This window comes from Spermophilus citellus (genome assembly GCF_964194105.1).
Source record: "Spermophilus citellus genome assembly, chromosome: 10".
NCBI classification, from domain to species: Eukaryota; Metazoa; Chordata; class Mammalia; order Rodentia; family Sciuridae; genus Spermophilus; species Spermophilus citellus.
The window spans coordinates 90,143,327-90,163,691 of NC_138197.1; the positions used below are offsets into that span (position 1 = coordinate 90,143,327).

Below are 20,365 nucleotides of genomic sequence, written 5' to 3' on the forward strand. Positions count from 1 at the left end.
TAGAATCTTAGAAATAAAGATGTCCCTATTCTGAATACCTAGAGAACCACTGAGAGACATCTATATATAAGACATTTTCAGAAATCCTACTTCGCTCTTGGTCTAGAAAATGGGATCAGGATATTAGAGAGCAATTTTCAAGGGTCAGGTCAGATGCTTTAGTGGCACAGTTATAGAGATCTCTGTTCTTAACCTCTTCCTTTTAGACTATATTTTGCTCACAAGATAACAACTTGGGATTCTAGACCTTATCAGAAAAGTGTGTTTTAGGAAGATGTTCACTTTTGATTGATGGAAGTGCCAAAATAAATAAGGCAACTTTACTCCATATTCAAAAAGCACTTAGAAACCAACAGTTCATATGACAATCAATTAGTGAGCAATAGACACCTTAGGCTTAGTACAACCTATGAAATCAAATGACTTTAATGTTTTATGTTTTGTATGAGTACATCACATTGCAAAAATTAAATATGCCACATTGCACTTTGTAATATCAATAATGAACAATAATATGAACGTTAGTGGGACAAGCCAACCTAGTTACTAAGACAGCCCAAAGTCCAGGTGAGCTTGGAAGACAAAGTTTCGTGGTTCACCCCAGTTGATGGTTTCACCTGAAGACTGGGTTCTAAAGTCTGGTGACCTGAACTTGAATCTGATTCTCCTATTTTGTAGCTCTGTATTTTGGGCAATTGGTTAATCTCCCTAGGCCTCTGTTTCTTCATCTATTTGCAAGGCTGAAAATAGTTCTATCTTTTTCATGGAACTGGTAGGAAGATTAAATACAATATTATATAAAAAGCTCTTAGAACAGAATCTGGCAACTGTGATATCATATTATTATTCCTACAATCAGAAGCAGTGACATGTAGTGCTAAAAAGCATGGGCTTTGGCTTTGAAGCCAGACAGAACTACATTCAAATCTTGGCACCATCACTTACCAGTGAAGAGACTTTGAGCAAGTTACTTAACCTATCTAAGTTTCCCTTTTCCATATGCCTGGTGAGAACAGTAATAACAACACCAACACCAACAACAATGACAACCACAACACCTACGTTCCATGGGAATTTTGAGAATTAACAAAATATAAAGGAGATTTTTACCAGTCATGCAATGGGCATTCAATAATATGAGCTTATATCTGTCTACTGACCATAAAAATATATTCTTCTCTGAATCACTGACAAGATGGAGGTAAAAACTGAATAAAGAATTTTGAAAATAATAGCTTAATTGACTCCTCCATAAAAAAAAAAACCTTGATAAAATCTTAGAACTAAACTTCTAACCCTAAGCTAAATTTAAAATTTCTCAAGATGATTCTTATTTATAGGTTCTCGGGGAAAAAAAATAGTTTTGGAGGGAGGGCAATATTTTTTAAAATTTCAATCCTAGATAATAGCCTATAATGAAGGATGTTATAATAAAAGGAAATAAGATAAGTTTTCCACACAGAAAGTTTTCTTGTCTGTCAAAAACAGTGAATCACATTTAATACCATGTGATTTTAATAGGCAGCGAATCCCAAGAACAATATGATCACACCCAACAAAGATGGTGCATTTTTGCTGAAGTGGCATTTTAAGGACAAGGATGAGAGGGGCAGTTGCTTCTAGTGGTAATTCAGAAGCTATCAATCCTGTCATCTATATCTACTATCAAGTGAGGTAAAGATTAAAGATGAGAATATAGTGACCACTATAATATTTAATATATATATGTATATATTCTGTAAAATACGAGCTATAACAAATAAATTTTAAGGTTGCGTGCCTAGAGGGTGAAGTTCAGAAATGCAGACTTTATCTAATCTCTCTGAGCCAGAAAACAAAACAGTCAATCCTTTGTACATCCGCTAGAACAAAGGACAATGAGACTGGGAAGTGCCTGAGCTGCAAGAACCTGCCCTGGAAACAAACACTTAAAACCCCATTTATACTGTGATAAAGCCCTTTGCTGGCAGGGGTCCACTATTGCTATGCATACTGTGAGAGTTAACTAGTTTTCAAACTTCTTTTTAATCTAAGCCCGTTGGGAACTCTGCTGTATGAAAAAGTTTCCAATATTTTATTTAATACAAATTAGATACTTTTATTAGGGGTGTGATTTTCGTGTGTGTGTGTGTGTGTGTGTGTGTGTGTGTACAGAGAGATTATTGTAATGCTACTTGACAATTTAGTTATGTACCTATAATTTTCTGATCACACATAATTAGAAAACCACACTTGCATAATTCATGTCGATAATTAGAGGTATCAATTGCACATATGTATGCATTTATAGCCTCTTGGGTTTTCCCACCCATATACATAGTAATAAATAAAGTATTACAAAATATGAGGACTGTCAAAAACCATAAGCCAATACTTTCATCTTGATCGATATATCAAAATTCATCATTGACTATACATTTAAGACATCTCTTCTTGGCTCCAGACAGACCTGAACATGGAATGCCAAATGTAAAGTTTTGCAATATTTATCTGATAGACTTGAAGGAATCTCCCAGCATCAGGAAACCTTGGAATTTTGAAAGTAGGCTTGATGTTAACACAAATTTTTCTGTTCCCAAAGAAAAAGAAAAAGGTTGGAAAAAATCCCTAAACTGAAATGAATCAATTTTACCTTTTTAAAAATGTGATTTAGAAAGAGGGAGAAAAATATATTTAAAATGCAAGTAATATTTACTTTCTACTTTTTTTTAACCACATCATGGTCATTAAAACATTAGTATTTGTTGGTACAAGAAGTTCAAGACTTTTTAGAACTTGAAATGATTGGATTCATTTTAGAAATAAATTTAAACTTATAATAATAAGAGTATAGTCAATCTATAGATTGACAGCAAAAACTTTTCTTGAAGGCACTATAGGCTCCACATTATCTGCATAGGAGCTCATGGCTTACAATCTGCTTTCTCAGTTAAAACAGGGTTTCAGAGACATTAAATGACTCACTCATGTTGTATAGATGCCAGGTACTATGGCTGAGCTTCTAATACCTAATGCAAATTGAGTGCTCTTTCTACCACACTTCAGCTGTCCTGGTGTGGGAAATGATGTCATGAATTGCATATTCAGTGTAACAACAACAAAAAATATATAGATGTCTATGGAAAATGATAATAATTTTATAGAATTTTTCATTTGGTAATTTGGATACTGTAGCAGAGTAAAAAATGAATAACAGCAGTAATGTCAGTTCAATCTAATTCTGAAGCCATGAAAGTTCCCTTGAAATATTCTCTAAGCAATGTTTTTCTTGTCTGTTTCTTTATTCCTCTAAGGTTATTGCCTTTACCTGGGGTCCCCTCACCTTGTGCTGAGTTGCTTCAAAAGTCTTCCAGGTGTCTTCCTTATTTTCTCTTTTCTCCACTGTTGTCACAGAACAACCTCTTTGTACATATTTCCCCTCTGCTATCCTCATACCCCTTGAAGTATCAAGAACTTTTCAGGAGTTCTGATTTCAAGACCACGTCTAACTTTCTTCATAGGCACTCAAGGACTTCTGAAACTGGATATTATCTGCCTTTCCAAACTTATCTTTCACCATTATCACTCCAGCCCAAGAGATTTGTTTAGGGTAACTTCTGTATCTTTACAGAATTGGGACACCATTCTAGTTATAAAGCAGGGTGGTTTAGGAGGCATGATTGGAAACTTCATTTACATAAAATGGAACAAACATCAACTATTTATATAAAATAACTGGAGATTTTTCTTATTTACATCAGGGGACGGGGCTAAAGTTCCTGGTGCAAATTCTTGAAAATGAGAAGCAAAACACCATGGAAAAGAAATTGCTTACAACCTAAATACACTTCTTGGAGGTAATTTCTATTGTTATTGTTGTTGTTTGACTATAGTCAGTTTTCTTGCTTATTTTAAAGATGATACAATATATTATGCTATCAGGTTGCTGAGAATTAGATTTAACATCTTTATATACTAAATGTAAAAATTAAGCTATTGAAGAGCTTTCAAAGTTTTAACAATTTCAAAAGGAAAATTAAAACAGTTTTGAGAGTCATATACATCATTGTTAACAGTGTCGGCTGCTGTGTGAATCTGCAGGTCATCATATTAAGTGCTAGGTACCTAAGTGCTGGTAGAGAGCAGCACTCTGAGAATCTACAATCTACTCAGGGAGTTATGACATATGATGAACTGTCAGGAAGGCTGACTTCAATGTCAAACATAGACCAGTGAGTGCACCTTAAATACTGTCACAGGGTAGCTTTAGGCAAGTTACTTCACCTCCTCAACCCTTAGTTCCTCAGCTATAAAATGGGATTAACAATGCCAACTTTATAGAGTTTTAAGTGTTAAGAGGAAATGGAGATAAAGTGTCAAGTGCCGTTCTTGGCACATGGTGGGTACACAGTAAAAGGTAGTTGGTACAAATATTGCCGCTATTCTTGCAGTTAACACAGGTTGAGCATCCTTTACCTGAAATGCTTGGGACCAGAAGCATTTTAGATTTTGAATTTTTTCATATTGGAAAATATTTGCATATATGTAATGAGATATCCTGAGGGTGGAACCCAAATCCAAGCACAAAATTCATTTATTTTTCATTATACCTTATATAATGCCTAAAGGTAGCTTTATATACTATTTTTAATAATTTTATGCATAGAAGAGTTTCATGGTCTGGAATTTTCCATTTGTGGCAGCATGTTAATGCACAAAGGTTTTTGGATTGAGGAAGATTTCAGATTTTCAGTTTGCTCAAATTATAGTAAAATAGGCAACATTAATGCTAATTTTGCCAAGTTGAGAATGGTATCTAAAGGCTTAGGTGTTAGAAGTAAGCTTCATGAAGGAGGTGAACTCGAACAAATTTAGAAGGTTAAGTAGGACTTAAAAATCAAGAGAAGAAAGCAATTACAGAGTGAGAGAGAAGTTTAAGATAAATCATGGAAAAGCTCACTTCTAGTTAGAAAATGACATCAGCACTGAAGGTACCCAGATGACTTGCAGAGACTGCTGCACTCTCATCTCCATGGTATCCCAATTCTTTGATGTCAACACCCAATGCTTTTCTTTTTTTGGGGGGGGAGGTACCAGGACTTGAATTCAGGGGCACTTGGACACATCCCCAGCCCTATTTTGTATTTTATTTAGAGACAGGGTCTCACTGAGTTGCTTAGCACCTCACCTTTGCTGAACCCTGAGATTCTCCAGTCTCAGCCTCCCAAGCTGCTGGGATTACAGACGTGTACCACCAAGCTCAGCTATACCTGTCCATCTAAATAAATATTTTAAGGACTTTTTATTAATATTAAGTATGATAATATATTGTGGTTATATTAAAATCCTATCTTAAAGAGATGAAGTCTGAGATCTTTATAAATAAAATTAGTTGATGATGTTGACTTGGATTGCTCAAAATGATGTGCAGTGAAGGAATGGGAGAGCTATAGATGAAACAAAATTGATCATTTGTCAATTATTGAAGGTAGGTGATGGGTACATGGTAGTTCATTTATTATTCATTTTACTTTTCATATGTCTGAGTTTTTTCCATGTAAAAGGAAGAAAAATCAAAATTAAAAATATAAGTCCCTAGGGCTGGGGTTGTAGCTCAGTGGTAGAGGGCTTGCCTGGCATGGGTGAGATTCTGGGTTCAATTCTCAGAACTGCATATAAATAAAAAGCAAAATAAAGGTCCATCGACAATTAAAACAAATTTTAAAAGAAAATATAAGTCCCTAAAAATCCATGTGTATACCTATGATGTTCATTTTAGTTCATATTTTATGTTTAAGGGCATATGTGTGTCTTAATTTATACATGTTCATACATATAGCATGGGCTTGATTTCTCCTATAAGATCAGAAAGGTGTCAGTATTATCTTTGGAGGGGGTGGTCATAGGAGGGGTCCAACAGATTGGCATCAGAGAATGGAAGGCAAAACAGTTTTTCTTTGTTCTTATTTTCTTTGGGCAAATTAAACTGGGTTGTTTCATTCTGTGTAGATAGCTCAACTTGACCTTAAAATTCCTGAAATATATAGACTGTAAAAGTCTGATTGCTAAATACTGAAGTCATCACCAAAAGTTCAACACAATTAAAAATCAATAACATCTCCCTATTTCCTCATACTAAAACATATTTAATCATTACTTTACCCTTGTGCAGGAAAAGTGTATATAGATTTAAGCTATAGTGTAATATATTTTGTCCTCTGAGGATTGGGAGGCTGAAGCAGGAGGATCATGAGTTCAAAGCCAGCCTCAGCAAAGGTGAGGTGCTAAACAACTCAATGAGATCCTGTCTCTAAATAAAATACAAATAGGGCTGGGGATGTGGCTCAGTGGTTGAGTGCCCCTGAGTTCAATCCCTGGTACCCTCCCACCCCCCCAAAAATCCTTCCTGCAGAATAATTGAAAGAATATTAGGGGAAGCTTGGGCTCTACACTGTGTCGACTGTGTGGATTTATGAAAATCATCAGTTCTTATGAAGATCAATATCATATCCAACCTGAATTTAGTAATAATAGTACACTTACTACAGACCTAGTAGGTGACAAAATGATTCCAGGTTTTATGTATGAATTAAAAATCTCATAACAACTCTATAAAGCAAGTATCATTATTGTTATTGTCTTCACTATATAGATTAGGAAGCAGCCCCGTCGTGGGGAGGGTATTTAGGTAATCTGCACAGAAAAGCTTAGCTGGTGAGCAGTGGAGGCAGTCTGCTTTCAGAACTCCCATTATGCCACCTGCCCCTTCACAATACCCACTCTACGGGATTGCCACAGGGTCAAAGTAAAGAATATATGGTAAATGTAGTGTATATTTTATACTTTGTATTTTCAATACAGAAGGTGACAGTGTTCTGTATGCTACAAAATCACACTGAAAAAATAAAAGTATGTTTCTCCTCTAGGAAAAAAAATATTCCCAGGCCTTATAGAGTTAACCATGTATAAAGAGGCATGATCCCAAAATCTTAATGCTAATAAATAATAGAAAAATGATGTCAATAGTTCTTGAACCTCAGGTGCCTTCATTCACTTTGATGTTTGACGTATAGAGTCCCCCAACTCATTTCTTCTAAATTCTGATTCATTTCAGGTAGAGCAGAAACCAGGAATATTTTTATAACAAGCTTTGCAAGAGATTTTGATGCAAGTAACTGACAGAGAGTTTTGAGAAATAGTAGCTTATGTTAAAGCTTTGTATTGTGAGATAAAATCTGTCTCCAACAAAATTATATATCAAAGCTGTAAACCCCAGTACCAAATACAAAATGAGGCTGTATTTAAAGAAGTGATGAAATTAAAAATGGAGCCATGAGGTAGCTCTGATCCAATAGTGTTCTTTTAAGAAAAGATGATGACACAGGCATGCACAGAGACAACCATGTGAGGATACCACCATCTTCAAATCAAGGATAGAGGTCTCAGAGAAAAACCAAACCTTCAGACACCTTGGACCTCCAACCTCCAGGATTGTGAGAAAATAAATTTCTGTTTTTAAGCCACTTAGTCTGCGGGATTTTGTTATGGCAGCCCTAGCTAACCACCATAATAAACACCATTTTGAAGGGGAAATAATAGCTGATGTGGTAATTTGATAATTAAAGTCACTAAATGTTTTTACTAAGGACAAAAGAATCAGTTACATTAAAATAACTAAGATAATTTCAGGATTATTTTGGTGTTGTTTTTCTATTACTAGGCTAATTACTAAGTAGCCAAGACAGATTAACAAGAAGGCAAATTTCACTGAAATATTTGTTCCACAGGTAAATTTCTCTACCTCTACTCCATTTCTCTGGGCTCCATAATGTACTCATAAACCAGAAAGATTAGATAATATTATTACTATACGTTCATTCTGTTATTAAAATGTTCATTTCATTAATTCACATCTACCTCTATCTACTATCTACCTATCTACAGATCTATTCCTATCCATATATCTATCCAGCCATTTAATCAATACCATGTACTCAATAAAAACCTATCTTAATTCTGGACCAAAAAAATGCCTCCAAAAGTTCTAGATGTGAACATTCAAGAAGTTATAAATTCAAATACCCTTAGAACACATTCAGATGGTTTTCCAAATCTTCCAATAGTTTAAGAGAATTCATACATTTGGATTTTTTTGCACAAGCACTACAGGAGTCAAACAGAACATAGCTAGTACTTAGATACCTACACATGCCTAGAGGCTATTTGTTTGCAACCTCTGCTCTAGACTTTCAAAAGTGTCAAGTTGTTCAATATTTGGTATGTTCACTCTGTTATTTCTGGTGATTTCACAACAAAAACAACTTGACTTTCAAAACATATTCTTGTTAAATTGGCCATTTAATGACACTTGAGAACTGCTGAGTGTCTTCTCCTCTGTGGTATGGCATACTCCAGGACATACTTGAGGAAGGGCAAAGTCCTCATTCAGGAAAATGTGGTAGAGCTCTGTTGTCATCTTCACCATAACCTTGTCTCAGAGCTGCTCAAGACTACAAGGGCAGGGACCACTTTTGTCATCTTTATTAGCTCACCAATCACTACCTTCCATTGTTCTCTATAGTGTCGTGCACAATTAATATTTACTGAATTGAATTTGAATCCAAATTTTTCAATTCTGATTTTAAATCTGGAGTGGAAATTGTTGCTAAAATACTACCCATTTAATTAAAATTTTTTGAATCTTAAGGGTCAGGTCTATAGGAAACCAAAATAGCTATTTGAGACCAGAAAACTCACACATGAAATGATACAGAGATAACCTAAGCAATTACTGTATCTACATCCAAGTCTTGTCATGTTCTCATTCTGTTTTATTCTAGACAGATAAGATAGGTATAATGTAATAAGGAAAGCACTCACATTCTTAATGACTTACTTGATGTTTTGTCTCAGACTTAATATTGTACTAGTTAGAATTACTTTTGTAACAGTAAACTATGATTTATGGAACTAATTTCTGTAGCTTAGCAATCAGTATTTACATTAAGAAAAAGCTAGCATTTTTTTCTTAATGGAATGAACAATTAACCTATATTCTTAAAATACAGAAAGTACCACTGACAAATAAATAACAAACAACTAAAAAAATCCTTCCTGAAATAATTTCTAAAATACCTTAATTTTAAGAAGTTCTATTTAAATAAAAAAAATTTTAAAATTTAGAGAATTCCAAGAAGGGTTATACCATCATACAAAAAGCATGCAAAAATAACATTATTACCTAAACACCACCTGTAATTTTCATCCTTCCCATTTATCCTGCAGCTCATAAAGTTTGTGGTTAAAAATACTTGTAAAAAGAATCTCCTTAAGAAGAATGATGAGAATCCTGAATGCTAACATATTGTAGGTGATAATGAAGTCTTGTTTTATTCAACATAAACAATAAGATGCAAGCATTTTTTTTCATTTCACAGATACCTTTGGATTTGAGACACCTATCTGCATAACTAAACTCAAAATCTATTCTATATTAGTAACACCCCTAGTGACTCCTTTTCTATTATAATTTTTTTCCAAAAAAGTAAATCCTCTGGGTTAACTGTATTTTGGCTTTTTCAGGTTTTCATCTTTTCTCCAACAGACATCTAAAAGCTCTTCTACTTTGAAAAATTGCTCTGCCCCACTGAACACACATACAGTCGGCTAAACTCTTTTTCAAAGTAATTAATACATCTGGAAGTTCTATGTTATAAATTTCACAGTGTTAGTAATATGAGTCTTCACAGAACTGTCTTCAAATACCAAGAAACCAACCATGTTATGACCGAAAACCCAGCTGCTGAAACTTCTATAAAATGTTCTAATTTTGTGGTTGGTTTAAGTCTCTCTTTGGTTCCCTGTAAAATCCAAGCAAATTCTTAACAAGTGGCTTCTCTTTTCAATTTAAATTACTGCAATTCTCAGAAAGAACCTAAAAGTTTCATCTGGAATAAGTCAAGTGATGTAATTGGGCATTATAATTTTTTTCTTTGAAAAGAAATAAAATTAATAGTTGGTTACAAGAACCCAGTTAAATTTCCTGCCTTGTTTTAACTGTCCTTCAAACTGAATGTTCTCACACCTCTTTCAAAAACTATATGGCTCAATAAATGATTTTTGTTCAGGTTAAAATGTGAAAGAATAGTAAGGATAACACATTTCTTAATTGAACTTTCAGAATGTTTTTGCTTCAATTTGGATTTCTGGAGAAAATAAGGCTTTGTTATTGCAACGAACAGAGATAATATTAAAGGCTAATGAAGTCAAAGAACATCAAAGTCATTAGAGAATTCAAAGCACACCTTTGGATAGCTATGAGGATTAAGTGAGGTATATACTTGACAGCCCCTGAACTTAGTAAGAACCTGGACCTCAATGACCTAGTCTAACATTCTCATTTTGCAGATAAGAGAACACAGGCAAGAAAGTCAAACTCTTAACATACACACGGAAGGATTTACAAAAAGTGTAAGGAAAACAACTGACTTGAGGGTAAACAAAACATGTTATCTGGTATTATGCTCTTTTAGTTAGTTATTCAAAAGACACAAAATAATTTTGAATCCTCATCTCAAGGAAATTTCCTAATTTTCCACTATGAATAGCTCTATTCTATTCCTGATGATTTTATGTCCTGGTTCTAAAAATAAAACTAAGTTGAGGAAAGGCATATCCTTAATCATTGCACTTCCAGTATCCATTCCAAAAACATTTACTTAAAATTATTCCAGGATTTGACAATTTAATGTGATGGAAGCTCAAACCACAACACTTTAACAAATTCCCTCCACAGCCCAAGATTTCTCTTTGCTGCATCCCTTCCCCTCCTACAGTGGCTAGTCAGTGACCGTTTTTCAGCACCAAGGGAGTCTCTCAAAGTCAACCAAGCTACTTCTGGTCAGACCTAAGGAGACTAGAAATCCTCGTCAATATTTATCTTCACAGATTTTTTTTTTTACCTTTATCTTTTGTATTCCTGGAACTCAAATGAAACACCAGGTTGGAAAGGCAGGGTCCAACCTAGAGTGACTTGGCTCTCCAATTGCACCTGTTACCCTTTACCTGTTTGCAAGACCACGGTTCTCTCTTCTCCGTCCAGAGAAACAATCCTGAAGTTGTAGATGGTTCCTGCTTGTAAATCCTTGGGGGTACATCCATAGGTAGTGTTGTCTATCTGAATGGGGTGGCACCATGAAGGCCCTGAGGTGTCACGGCTATAGATGAGGCTAAAGTTACATGGTGACCCTAAAGTTCTCCACTGGATAGACACCGACAAGCTGGAGACCCTGGACTCCGTCAGGGTGAAGTTACATCTCACAGACTCTGCCAGTCCAGTCTGCAAAGGAATCAGAGACCACAGTTTAAACTGGCAGTCCGAACCACCAGGGAGATGTGCTCACAGTGAGGCTCCCCAAGTCGTCTCTATTTGCGCCCCTCAAGCCCAGCCTCAGCCTGTCCCTTTGCCCTTCAGCCTGGGTGAGGGGTCAAAGGGAAAGCAAATGGCAACTTTCTCCCTAGTTCGCCCTCCCTGGGAGCAGATGGAGAGAGAAGGTGGCTTTTTTCCTTTGACAGCAGGATGAGATGTCGTTTTAGGAGTTTCCCAAGAGGATTGCTCTTCCCAGGATAGAGAAAGAAATTTTGCCACCTTTCCTTCAAAGCACCGCCTAGGAGAGCGGAAAGTAGAGTTTGGTTCACGGAGAGGGATGCATTAGCGGCCGACCCCTTCTGGGGCCACTCACCTGCAGTAAACTCAGTGTAATCCACAAGGTCAGCCGGGTTCCATGGTTCAGCATTGCGCTCAGGGGTTAAGACCCGGATTAAACCTAGGGGGCTGGACGCGGAGCCGCCCGAAGGCAGGCGTGGGAGTCACTTGTTGCGCGCGCTCAGCGCGCCCCGCGGGCGCAGCGCGCTTCGCTCCGGACGGGAGACAGACAGGGGCCACCGCTGTTGCTGCTTCTGCTGCCGCCCGGGGCGGGCTGCGGACGCGACAGGCGGCGGGGGCAGGCAGCGCACAGCCCTTCCCACGCTGCCATTCTGACCCGCGCTGCCTCGCCCCGAGCCCAGTCCGCGGACTTCCGCAATCAAAAGGCAATTTCCTTGTCTCCCGGCAAAGGAACAATGCGCTGGAGAGGGAGGGAGCCCCGAGGAGCCAACGCCTGAGGCTGCCAAGGGGGCCTGAGGCGAGCCAAGCTGCCCCCGCGCCCTGTGCCTTCCCGGCCAAGGGCCCGGTCTGGGTCCGCGGGCCTCTGCCTTCTCCTCCTTCTGGACTTTCACTTTTCCCCACCCTGTGGCCCACAACCCGGTTGTCTTAGCCACAATTAGTGCTTGCTCCCTCTCACTTTTCAGGCCCCCACCTCCTCCCCTTCCTCCCTCCACACCCCTCCCTATCTTCCTTCCTATCTTTCTCATCTGCTTTCTCCAGAGCCTCTTTTCCCAGGATTAAACTTGACCGCAGCACATTTCCCTAGGTCGCCTACACTCTTTCCTGAAGCCTTTTATTAGAGTGCTTTTGCCCTTCTCACCTCAAAGCATTCATTTGTCATGGGCGCATCCCTTTGACCCCAGCAAGAGAAAAAGACCCCAAAACAGAGCCCTTCCATTGTCAACTTGACCTTCATTCTTTCTCCCTTCACTTTCCCCTTTCTTTTGTGTAGAACTGTGTGCTTTGTAACTCTCATGCAAATAGTGCTTACCAGCAACAAATAATAAATCACCACCAATTCAACCCACAGAGAAGTGGTTTCATCACCGACCATCCAGTAGTGAAAAGCCATTTCATCCAAGTTGTACAACCAATAGAAGAAAGCAATGTAAACTTTTTCTTTTCTTTTCTTCCTCTTTTTTTTTTTTTTTTTGCAGAAAATACTATTGATGGCTCAGCTCTCCGCGAATTTACAAAGAAATGGTATTTACTATTTTCAGCACTAATTTTATGATCTTTAGTAAACTGCCTCATACCCAAATAATTATATATTTTAAATTCGATTTTAGAAAAACTCTCAATACCCAAAGAACTAAAATATTTCACCGTGCACAGATGATAATAGCAAAATATTGCAACAACTTTTATAATTATGATATTTTTTGATGAGCCATACCTAACAAGAGATGATGAACTTCCACATTTTAATTTTCAGATCTGTGGGAAGGATGACATATTCCCTTCTTTCTCAGATGGATTATACATAGAGCTGTGTTTTTGGCTACTATATCTACTGCACCTGCTTTGAAGAAAAATAGGAAGCAAGCAAAAAAAAGAAAATTGTTTCAATTCCTCTAGAAAACATGTTTTTCAAAAATCTCAATGGATTTTTGAAAACCTTTCTTCCATAGATTCTAGGGCTTTAATCTGCAGCTAGAAGAGATCTCAAATCTTCTTTTCAGGTTAGCAAAGACTCAAAAAAGATAAAAGCTAAAGCATCTGCATATTTCTGGGAAAAAAAGAATCTTTCCTATTTCTCTACTAGGTCACTTGTCTTATCAAAGAGCTTTTTAGTTCGTATTTTGCCCCCACGTCCAAAGCTTTGCACAGCCTGGTATACCTTTCAGCCTGTCAGAGACAGCCCTCTCTCTCCTCTGTTAAATACTACAAGCTTTTTTAAAAAAAATATAGTTTTAGTTGTCAGTGGACCTTTATTTTATTTATTGATATACAGAGCTGAGAATCAAACCCAGTGCCTCACACATTCTAGGCAAGCACTCTGCCACTGAGCCACAATCCCAGCCCATTAGAAACTTTATTACAAGCTCCAGCTATCTTCAACTTTTAGAGGAGTCTTTTTTTCAGCTTTATTTCTCTTGAAATTAGCTTTTTCTTATCTCACTTTATTCTGAAAGCAATGAGGCTACCTCCACTGTAGAATCAGGATAATACTCTAAAAACTTTACATAGCTATTATGAATAAGTAAGATCATAAATGTTGCAAACTTTAATGTGTTGTACAATGCTTGTTTAGTAATATATCACATCCAAATTACATTTCTTTGCTGTCTTTTAAATTCATTCATTACAAAGGTTCTCCTTACTAACTTTTGCTGCTTGTCCTTCTCTTTGTCTTTTCCATTAGGGTTTCAAATTTTTCTTATAGATTGGTTCTCAGATTTGGAGTCATCTCACTTAAATACACTAAATACCCTTCTGTTTTCTGTGGAAATCTCAAACAAATCCCAAACTTTCCCGAACATATATTTTTAACATTATATGTTACCATCATACTGCACCCAATCATTTAATTTTTGAGCAACTTCCAACATAATATCTAATGTTCATGTGTAATATGTCAAAATATACTCTACTGCCATGTATATCTAAAAAGAACAAATAAAAAAATAAAAGAAAAAATTTAATAATCCTTCTTTACAATGCATGCAAATGTTCCAAAAAGAAAAAATTGGATGAGGACCAATCAAACAGGGAAATTTTTCTTAATATCCTCTTAATAACAGTTTAGATGCTTCCAAATTAACAGTGACCTGTCAATAATACCCTTGGGAACATGTATAAGAAAATAAGTAAGTGATTTCTTTAAATACAGTTACTTTATTTTCAGTCTATCAAAGAGGGGCATATACCATTTGATTCTTGGGGTTTTTTAAAAAAATTATTTTAATATTGTCCATATACATGAAGAATCATAGCAGTACATGAACGAAAGGACCAATAGTTTTAAATATTTCTTTTCCAAATGAATGTAACTACTAGTTTGCTTTTTAAAAAATCTTAAAACTGAAAGAGGGCTCCCAAATAATTGGTGGGCCCTAAATAACTCATAAGCCTTAGCACAATATGGGACAAAAGGGGAAGTTTAAATTTAGGCTTTTACATATTATGTCTTTCCTTTTAAAATCACACAGGCAGTATTAATATGCAGAATCAGAGAGAATGGTAATAGATTCAAGGAAGTATTGGAAAACCTGCCAGAGTTCATCTTTTTCTATAGTTTATTTGAAACTACTGTACAAAGTGTAAATAAGCTGATTAATTTTGTCCTTTGTTCTCATCTTTGTTTGGAATTCCTCAGCTACTTTCTTTTTTTACCCTGCATAATGACTCTGTATTTGCTTTAGAAGTTACTGCATTCCAAGAATTGGGATCACCCAGTCTGTACCATTCCGGGGTATATAACCCTCTCTCTGCACCATTAGGAAACCCTCCCAGACTACATAGGAAGGGTGTGACTGCTTTTGGTCAGACATCAGAAAACAGACAGCTGTGTTAAAAAAAATGGCGATATCATTTAATGATCATACTACAGTTAACACAATCATTAATTATGAACTCATGGCACTGTTCTTGTCACATTATGAGCATAGATATTGGCTAATGATACAAATGGTCTTCTGGGGTTCAGGAGCCACTGTTTGAAAGCTGCTGTTTAATTTTTTGTACATATTTTTTATATTTACAGGTTTATTATTAAAAAAAAACACTTTAAAGGATACAAATAAAAAAGTAGATGAAGAGATACGTAAGGATACCACTGAGTTGGGCCTCCCTCCAAGTGCAGGAATGTGTTCTTATTCACCTTCCTAGAAGTCCTTGAACTTAGTCCTTTTGGGGTTTTATGGAGGTTGCAGATAGTAGGGGATGACTGAATCATTGGCATTGGCCTCTGTTAATCACTTCAGCCTTCAGGCTCTCCCCTCCCAAGAGTCCCTTCCAACCCTCTGAGCACACTGATTGGTTCTCTTGGCAACGAGCCTCATCTCCTGCCTCCTATGGTTATCTAGGAACTTTCTAAAAATCACCTCATTAATATAAGCTCGGGTGTGTTTGAACAAGGCTGTCTTTTGCCTTTATCACTGTGGAGTGTTGGGAACCAAGGTCAAAAGGCCACATATTTTAACAAAAGGCACTCACTTAGGACATTACAAGGATTACAGCAGCTGTGAGCCAGGATCCATGTATGAAAACCAAAATACAGGCATTCCTTGATCTACTCTAGGGTTATGTCCCATTAAGCTCATCAGAAGTTGAAAATATTATAAACTGAAAATGGTACCGAACTTCGTAGCTTAGCCACAGTGTGTTGGTTGTTTACCCTCGTGATCACGTAGCTGATCAGGCCAGCTGTGGATTACTGCCACTGTCCAGCATTGCAACAGAATATTATAGTGCACAGTGCTTCCCTGGGAGAAGATCAAAATTCAAAAAAGATTGGCTTCTATTGATTGTGTATTGATTTTGCACCATTGTAAAGTTGAAAACTCATTAAGTGGGAGACCATCATACGTATCATGGGAAACCATCTGCATACATATCATAACATCACAGCCACCCCCTGTGTTTTAAATACAGATTCCTTACAGAAAAATGATCATTTCTGTCAGAGAATTTCATTTGCTGTAGAATTTATAGAACGGGTATAGCAACAGGATCAACACAAATATGACAAATATTTGGAGAAGACAGTGTGAGGCAGGGATAGATTTAAAGAAACAATTAATTTGCCCCATGAAGCAACTACAGTGAAACTTATGCTAACTTTATTGTTCCTTTCTTCCCTTGACTTACTGCTATTTTTACTTTATAATAAATTTGTGCAGAACTGTCCAGCACACAAATCTGCTGGTGGTTATCTAGAACGCGTTCTTCCTGAGGCCAGTCATTTTCCATAGGTTACATCTTAAGGAAGGTTTAACTCTATTTCCCAATACATGTGATCATCAGTATCAGTATTATCATTAGACTTATTTACACGAGGGAGTTGAATCAGAATCAACAACAGCAGTCTTATGCTGTATTGTGGTATGTTATGGCATGATTCAGTTTCATTACAGAACAGATCAGTAAGAATCACAGAGAGATTTGCTTTGCCTTCCCAACAGAACTTACCTTTGCTCACATACCAGATATCATTAGGGATGGTGTCATTACTATGGGCCAAGACTCAACTACTTCTATATTCCCAGTTAATTGCAGACAAAGCCAATTACTTATTTTCCATCACAGCCTGGTTTCCAGTGGGTGCCACTGTATAGCCAGGCCTGCAGCAGGCAAGACACAGGTGATATTTAGAATAGTTTCTATCCCTCCTAACTCTTCTGCAAGATATGTTTTATCTTACCCCATTCCGGGGGCCAGAACAGCCACAGTACATTGATGGAAATTACACCTACCCCTGGAGAACTTCTGTAAATTTGGAGAGCCATAAGAGTTCCATAGGTGGGATCTTTGAGCCTTGGCAACCACCACCCCATGGCCACTCCAGGCTCCATTTGTATTAAAAACAGTCGGGAGGCCCCGTCATGTTTTGGTGTAGGCCCTTTCCCAAAGCTGACTTTATACAGCATATCTGTTGAGTCTGTTTGGCCCACTTTGCTAAAGCCTCATCATAATTCCAGGCAGACTCTAATCCTTTACCTTCCTTCTGGAATAGCACTCCCTCTAATCTACCTATTCTAATTCATAAATCTTTTTCTTCTGAAATGCCACCCCTCACCCCCATTAGAAACAAATTCAGTTTGTCCTAGGATACACCAATCTGTACCTACCTCCACCAAGGCCCTCCTCTGTCTCATGGGCCACAGTGCACATTGTTGCCACTCTGCACTAACAACCTAAGTACAGGTGGGATACATGTTTTGCACTCAAACATATAGTATTAGGTGCCCCATAGTAGGGGTCTCACCTAGAGGTAATTTAGTTTGAGTCACAAGGCCTCCCACATCCTTCCTTGTCTCAGGATGGGGCCATTCCCCAGGGGAACTCAAGTTCACCAAGTGATGCCCACTGCTTTAACCCATTAGGAACCCATCCATAAAGGCAAGGGGGATATGTGTTTGTGCATAGCACACAATGGCACGTTGAACATGTTGCCATTATATTTTGTTCTTTATGCCCAAGAATGTTTCTAAGCACAAGGTTTATAGTTACACAATAACCCACCTGCTGGGAACTATGCCATTAGGCAAACTGCTACCTCAGACCTGAGTTTGAACTAAGTGGGAACAGGAGGGAGGGCACAAGGGAAATGGGTGGCCGAAAAGGGAAGAAGGTGTGCTAGCAGAAGTTAATTCAAGCTCCTCGTGTGTGCCTTAAAAGGTCATGGTTTTCACCCTGGCCCTTCACTGCCAGCTCTCTGCCCTACTCCTTGCTTCTCTCCTTGACTTCCATTCAGCAGTTGCCTGGGCTTGATAATTTATTTACGCATTCAATCAGCAGATACTGACCAAGCACCTGCTGTGTGCCAGTCCCTGGCTTGAGTCCTGGGGACACCTCCACTGAACTGATTTTTCCTGTCCCAGAGTCTTGATGCCTATGATCTCCTCTTCTTGGACAGCTTCTCCCCAGGCTCTCTGGCTCTCCCTCTCCTCCTTTGGGTTTCACCCTATGGGATCAGGTCCTCTCTGACTTCATAAGGAAAAAGTGTCTCTATTATTCTTTATTTCGCAGCACCTAATTTGTTTAGTTCAGAGCATTCATGACATGTGGTTATGATCTAATTATTTATATGTGTGTGTGTGTGTGTGCGCGCGCGCGCCAGCGCATGCACTGTATGCCTCCTCTGATCATTTAGAGCATTTTTTAAAGGCAAAGTCTTTCCATCTTGCTCTTCTTGCATAGGGGTCTCTCCCAATCTCTCTCATACTTCCTCTCCTCTCTTTTCCTCTCCTATCTTCTCCTCTTCCTCCCTCACCTCCCACCCATACTAGGAATTGAAACTAGGGCACTTTACCACTGAGCTACACCCCAGCCCTTTTTATATTTAGAAGGTTCTCACTAAGTTGCCTAGGCTAGTCTCAAACTCACCGTCGTCCTGCCTCAGCCTTCCTAGTAGCTGGGATGGCAGAGGTGCACCACCATGCCTGGTTACAGTCTCAACAAGTATTTGTTGAATGAATGAATGAATGAATCTTTGTAGCTGCTCAATAAATATCATTATGTGAGAAAAGACTTTAACGAGTCCTTCTAAATGTGGTCCTGTGGGATTCCACCAATATAGAGGGCAGAGGAGGAAGGAGAGGAGAAGAACAAGGGAAAGACAAAGAAATAAAAAAGGGGAAGAGAAGACTGATTTTGAAGAGAAAGAGAAAGAAGTGTGGAAAGGAAGATAAAGGAAAAAAGAGAAGGAAAAGGAGAAAGGCAGTATCCTTTAGGACACTGGTTCTCAAAGTATAACATTAGCCATCATCTGAGAACTTGCTAGAAATTCAAAATAAAGCTCCTCTCTCCCCAGACCTAATAACGCAGAAATTCTGGGGGTTGAGCCCAATGATCTATGTTTTTAAAAAACATATGTATATTTTTAATTGTAGATGGACACAACACCTTTATTATGTTTATTTGTTTTTATGTGGTGCTGAGGATAGAACCTAGTGCCTCACACATGCAAGGCAAGCACTCTACCACTGAGCCACAACCCCAGCCCAAATGATCTATGTTCTGGTTGGTGAGAAATATCTATTCAATTTTCAAATAAAAGTCTCAGATTATACCTTCACCAAATATTTTATATTCAGTAGAGCTAATATTATCTTGTCATTATTTTTCTCTTAAATTTACCGTAACCATATTTTTCTCTTAAATTTACTGTAACCAGTTCTCTGGTTACAAGAAGTAATATGGGTAATTTAGAGGGTCTTGAGTGGTTTTAGAACAAATGAATTGGTGGCCTTTATAACATATTATGTGCACATTTGATATTTATAACTTCTCATTAAAATAAAGCACAGATACTTCAGGGAACAGGAAGCATAAGGAAGCATAATTTAATACTAAATGTTAGAACTAAGGCCAGTTTGCTACCTTTCCTCCTAGGGAGTACTTTTGTTATGCAAATCTCAGCCAAGGCTTTTCACAGATATTTTTAAAAAGAAGGCATAGCAATCAGGGGAATGTGTCAATTGAAAATAATTACAAGAGAGCAAATCCTTTCCTAAATATTAATTTGGCCTGACTCAATAGTAAATTATGGCAAAAGTGAATATTATTTTATTTAAAAAGAGACACACACTAAGATGTAAGGAAACACAAATGTGGTAAGCAATTTTTTAAAATGACCATGATCATCTCAATTTATTTAGAGATACAGTTTGGTGTACTTATATTTCAAGGAATCTTTCTAGATAAACTTCCTAGATCACCGGTCTGTAGGAAATAACAATAACATTTCAAGGGCATTTGCAAGGATTAAATAAGAAGGTGTCTGTTATATGCACAGTAGAGTTTCTAGGTAACAGGCTCAATGAATGACATGGCCTGTGATTAGTAATAGTAATGATATTCTATGAACAACATTAAAATAAATCATGGATGCCGAGGTCTATGTAATACTTAGGGAATGACAAAGTCTGAGGAAGAGAATGTCTTCCTGAGAACATCTAAATGGCAATAAACTATCATTACTTTCAATCTTGATTCCAAGAGAGGATTTTCAGCAGA

At 37.5% G+C, this 20,365-nt stretch overlaps 1 protein-coding gene across 2 annotated transcripts in view; it reads right to left on the bottom strand.

Moving 5' to 3' along the window:
• Positions 1–20,365, bottom strand: part of PTPRB (protein tyrosine phosphatase receptor type B) — a 126,861-nt gene that overhangs the window by 82,414 nt on the left and 24,082 nt on the right. Inside the window, exons 1-2 of one of the 2 annotated variants that reach the window (XM_081310313.1) lie at positions 11,721–12,276; positions 11,044–11,317 (exon numbers count right to left, since the gene is read on the bottom strand). In XM_081310313.1, the coding sequence (XP_081166439.1) occupies positions 11,044–11,317; positions 11,721–11,774 (328 nt within the window). In that variant the 5' untranslated portion in view covers positions 11,775–12,276. Of the gene's footprint in view, positions 1–11,043; positions 11,318–11,720; positions 12,277–20,365 lie in introns of those variants that run through there. The other variant, XM_081310312.1, reaches the window with a different exon arrangement.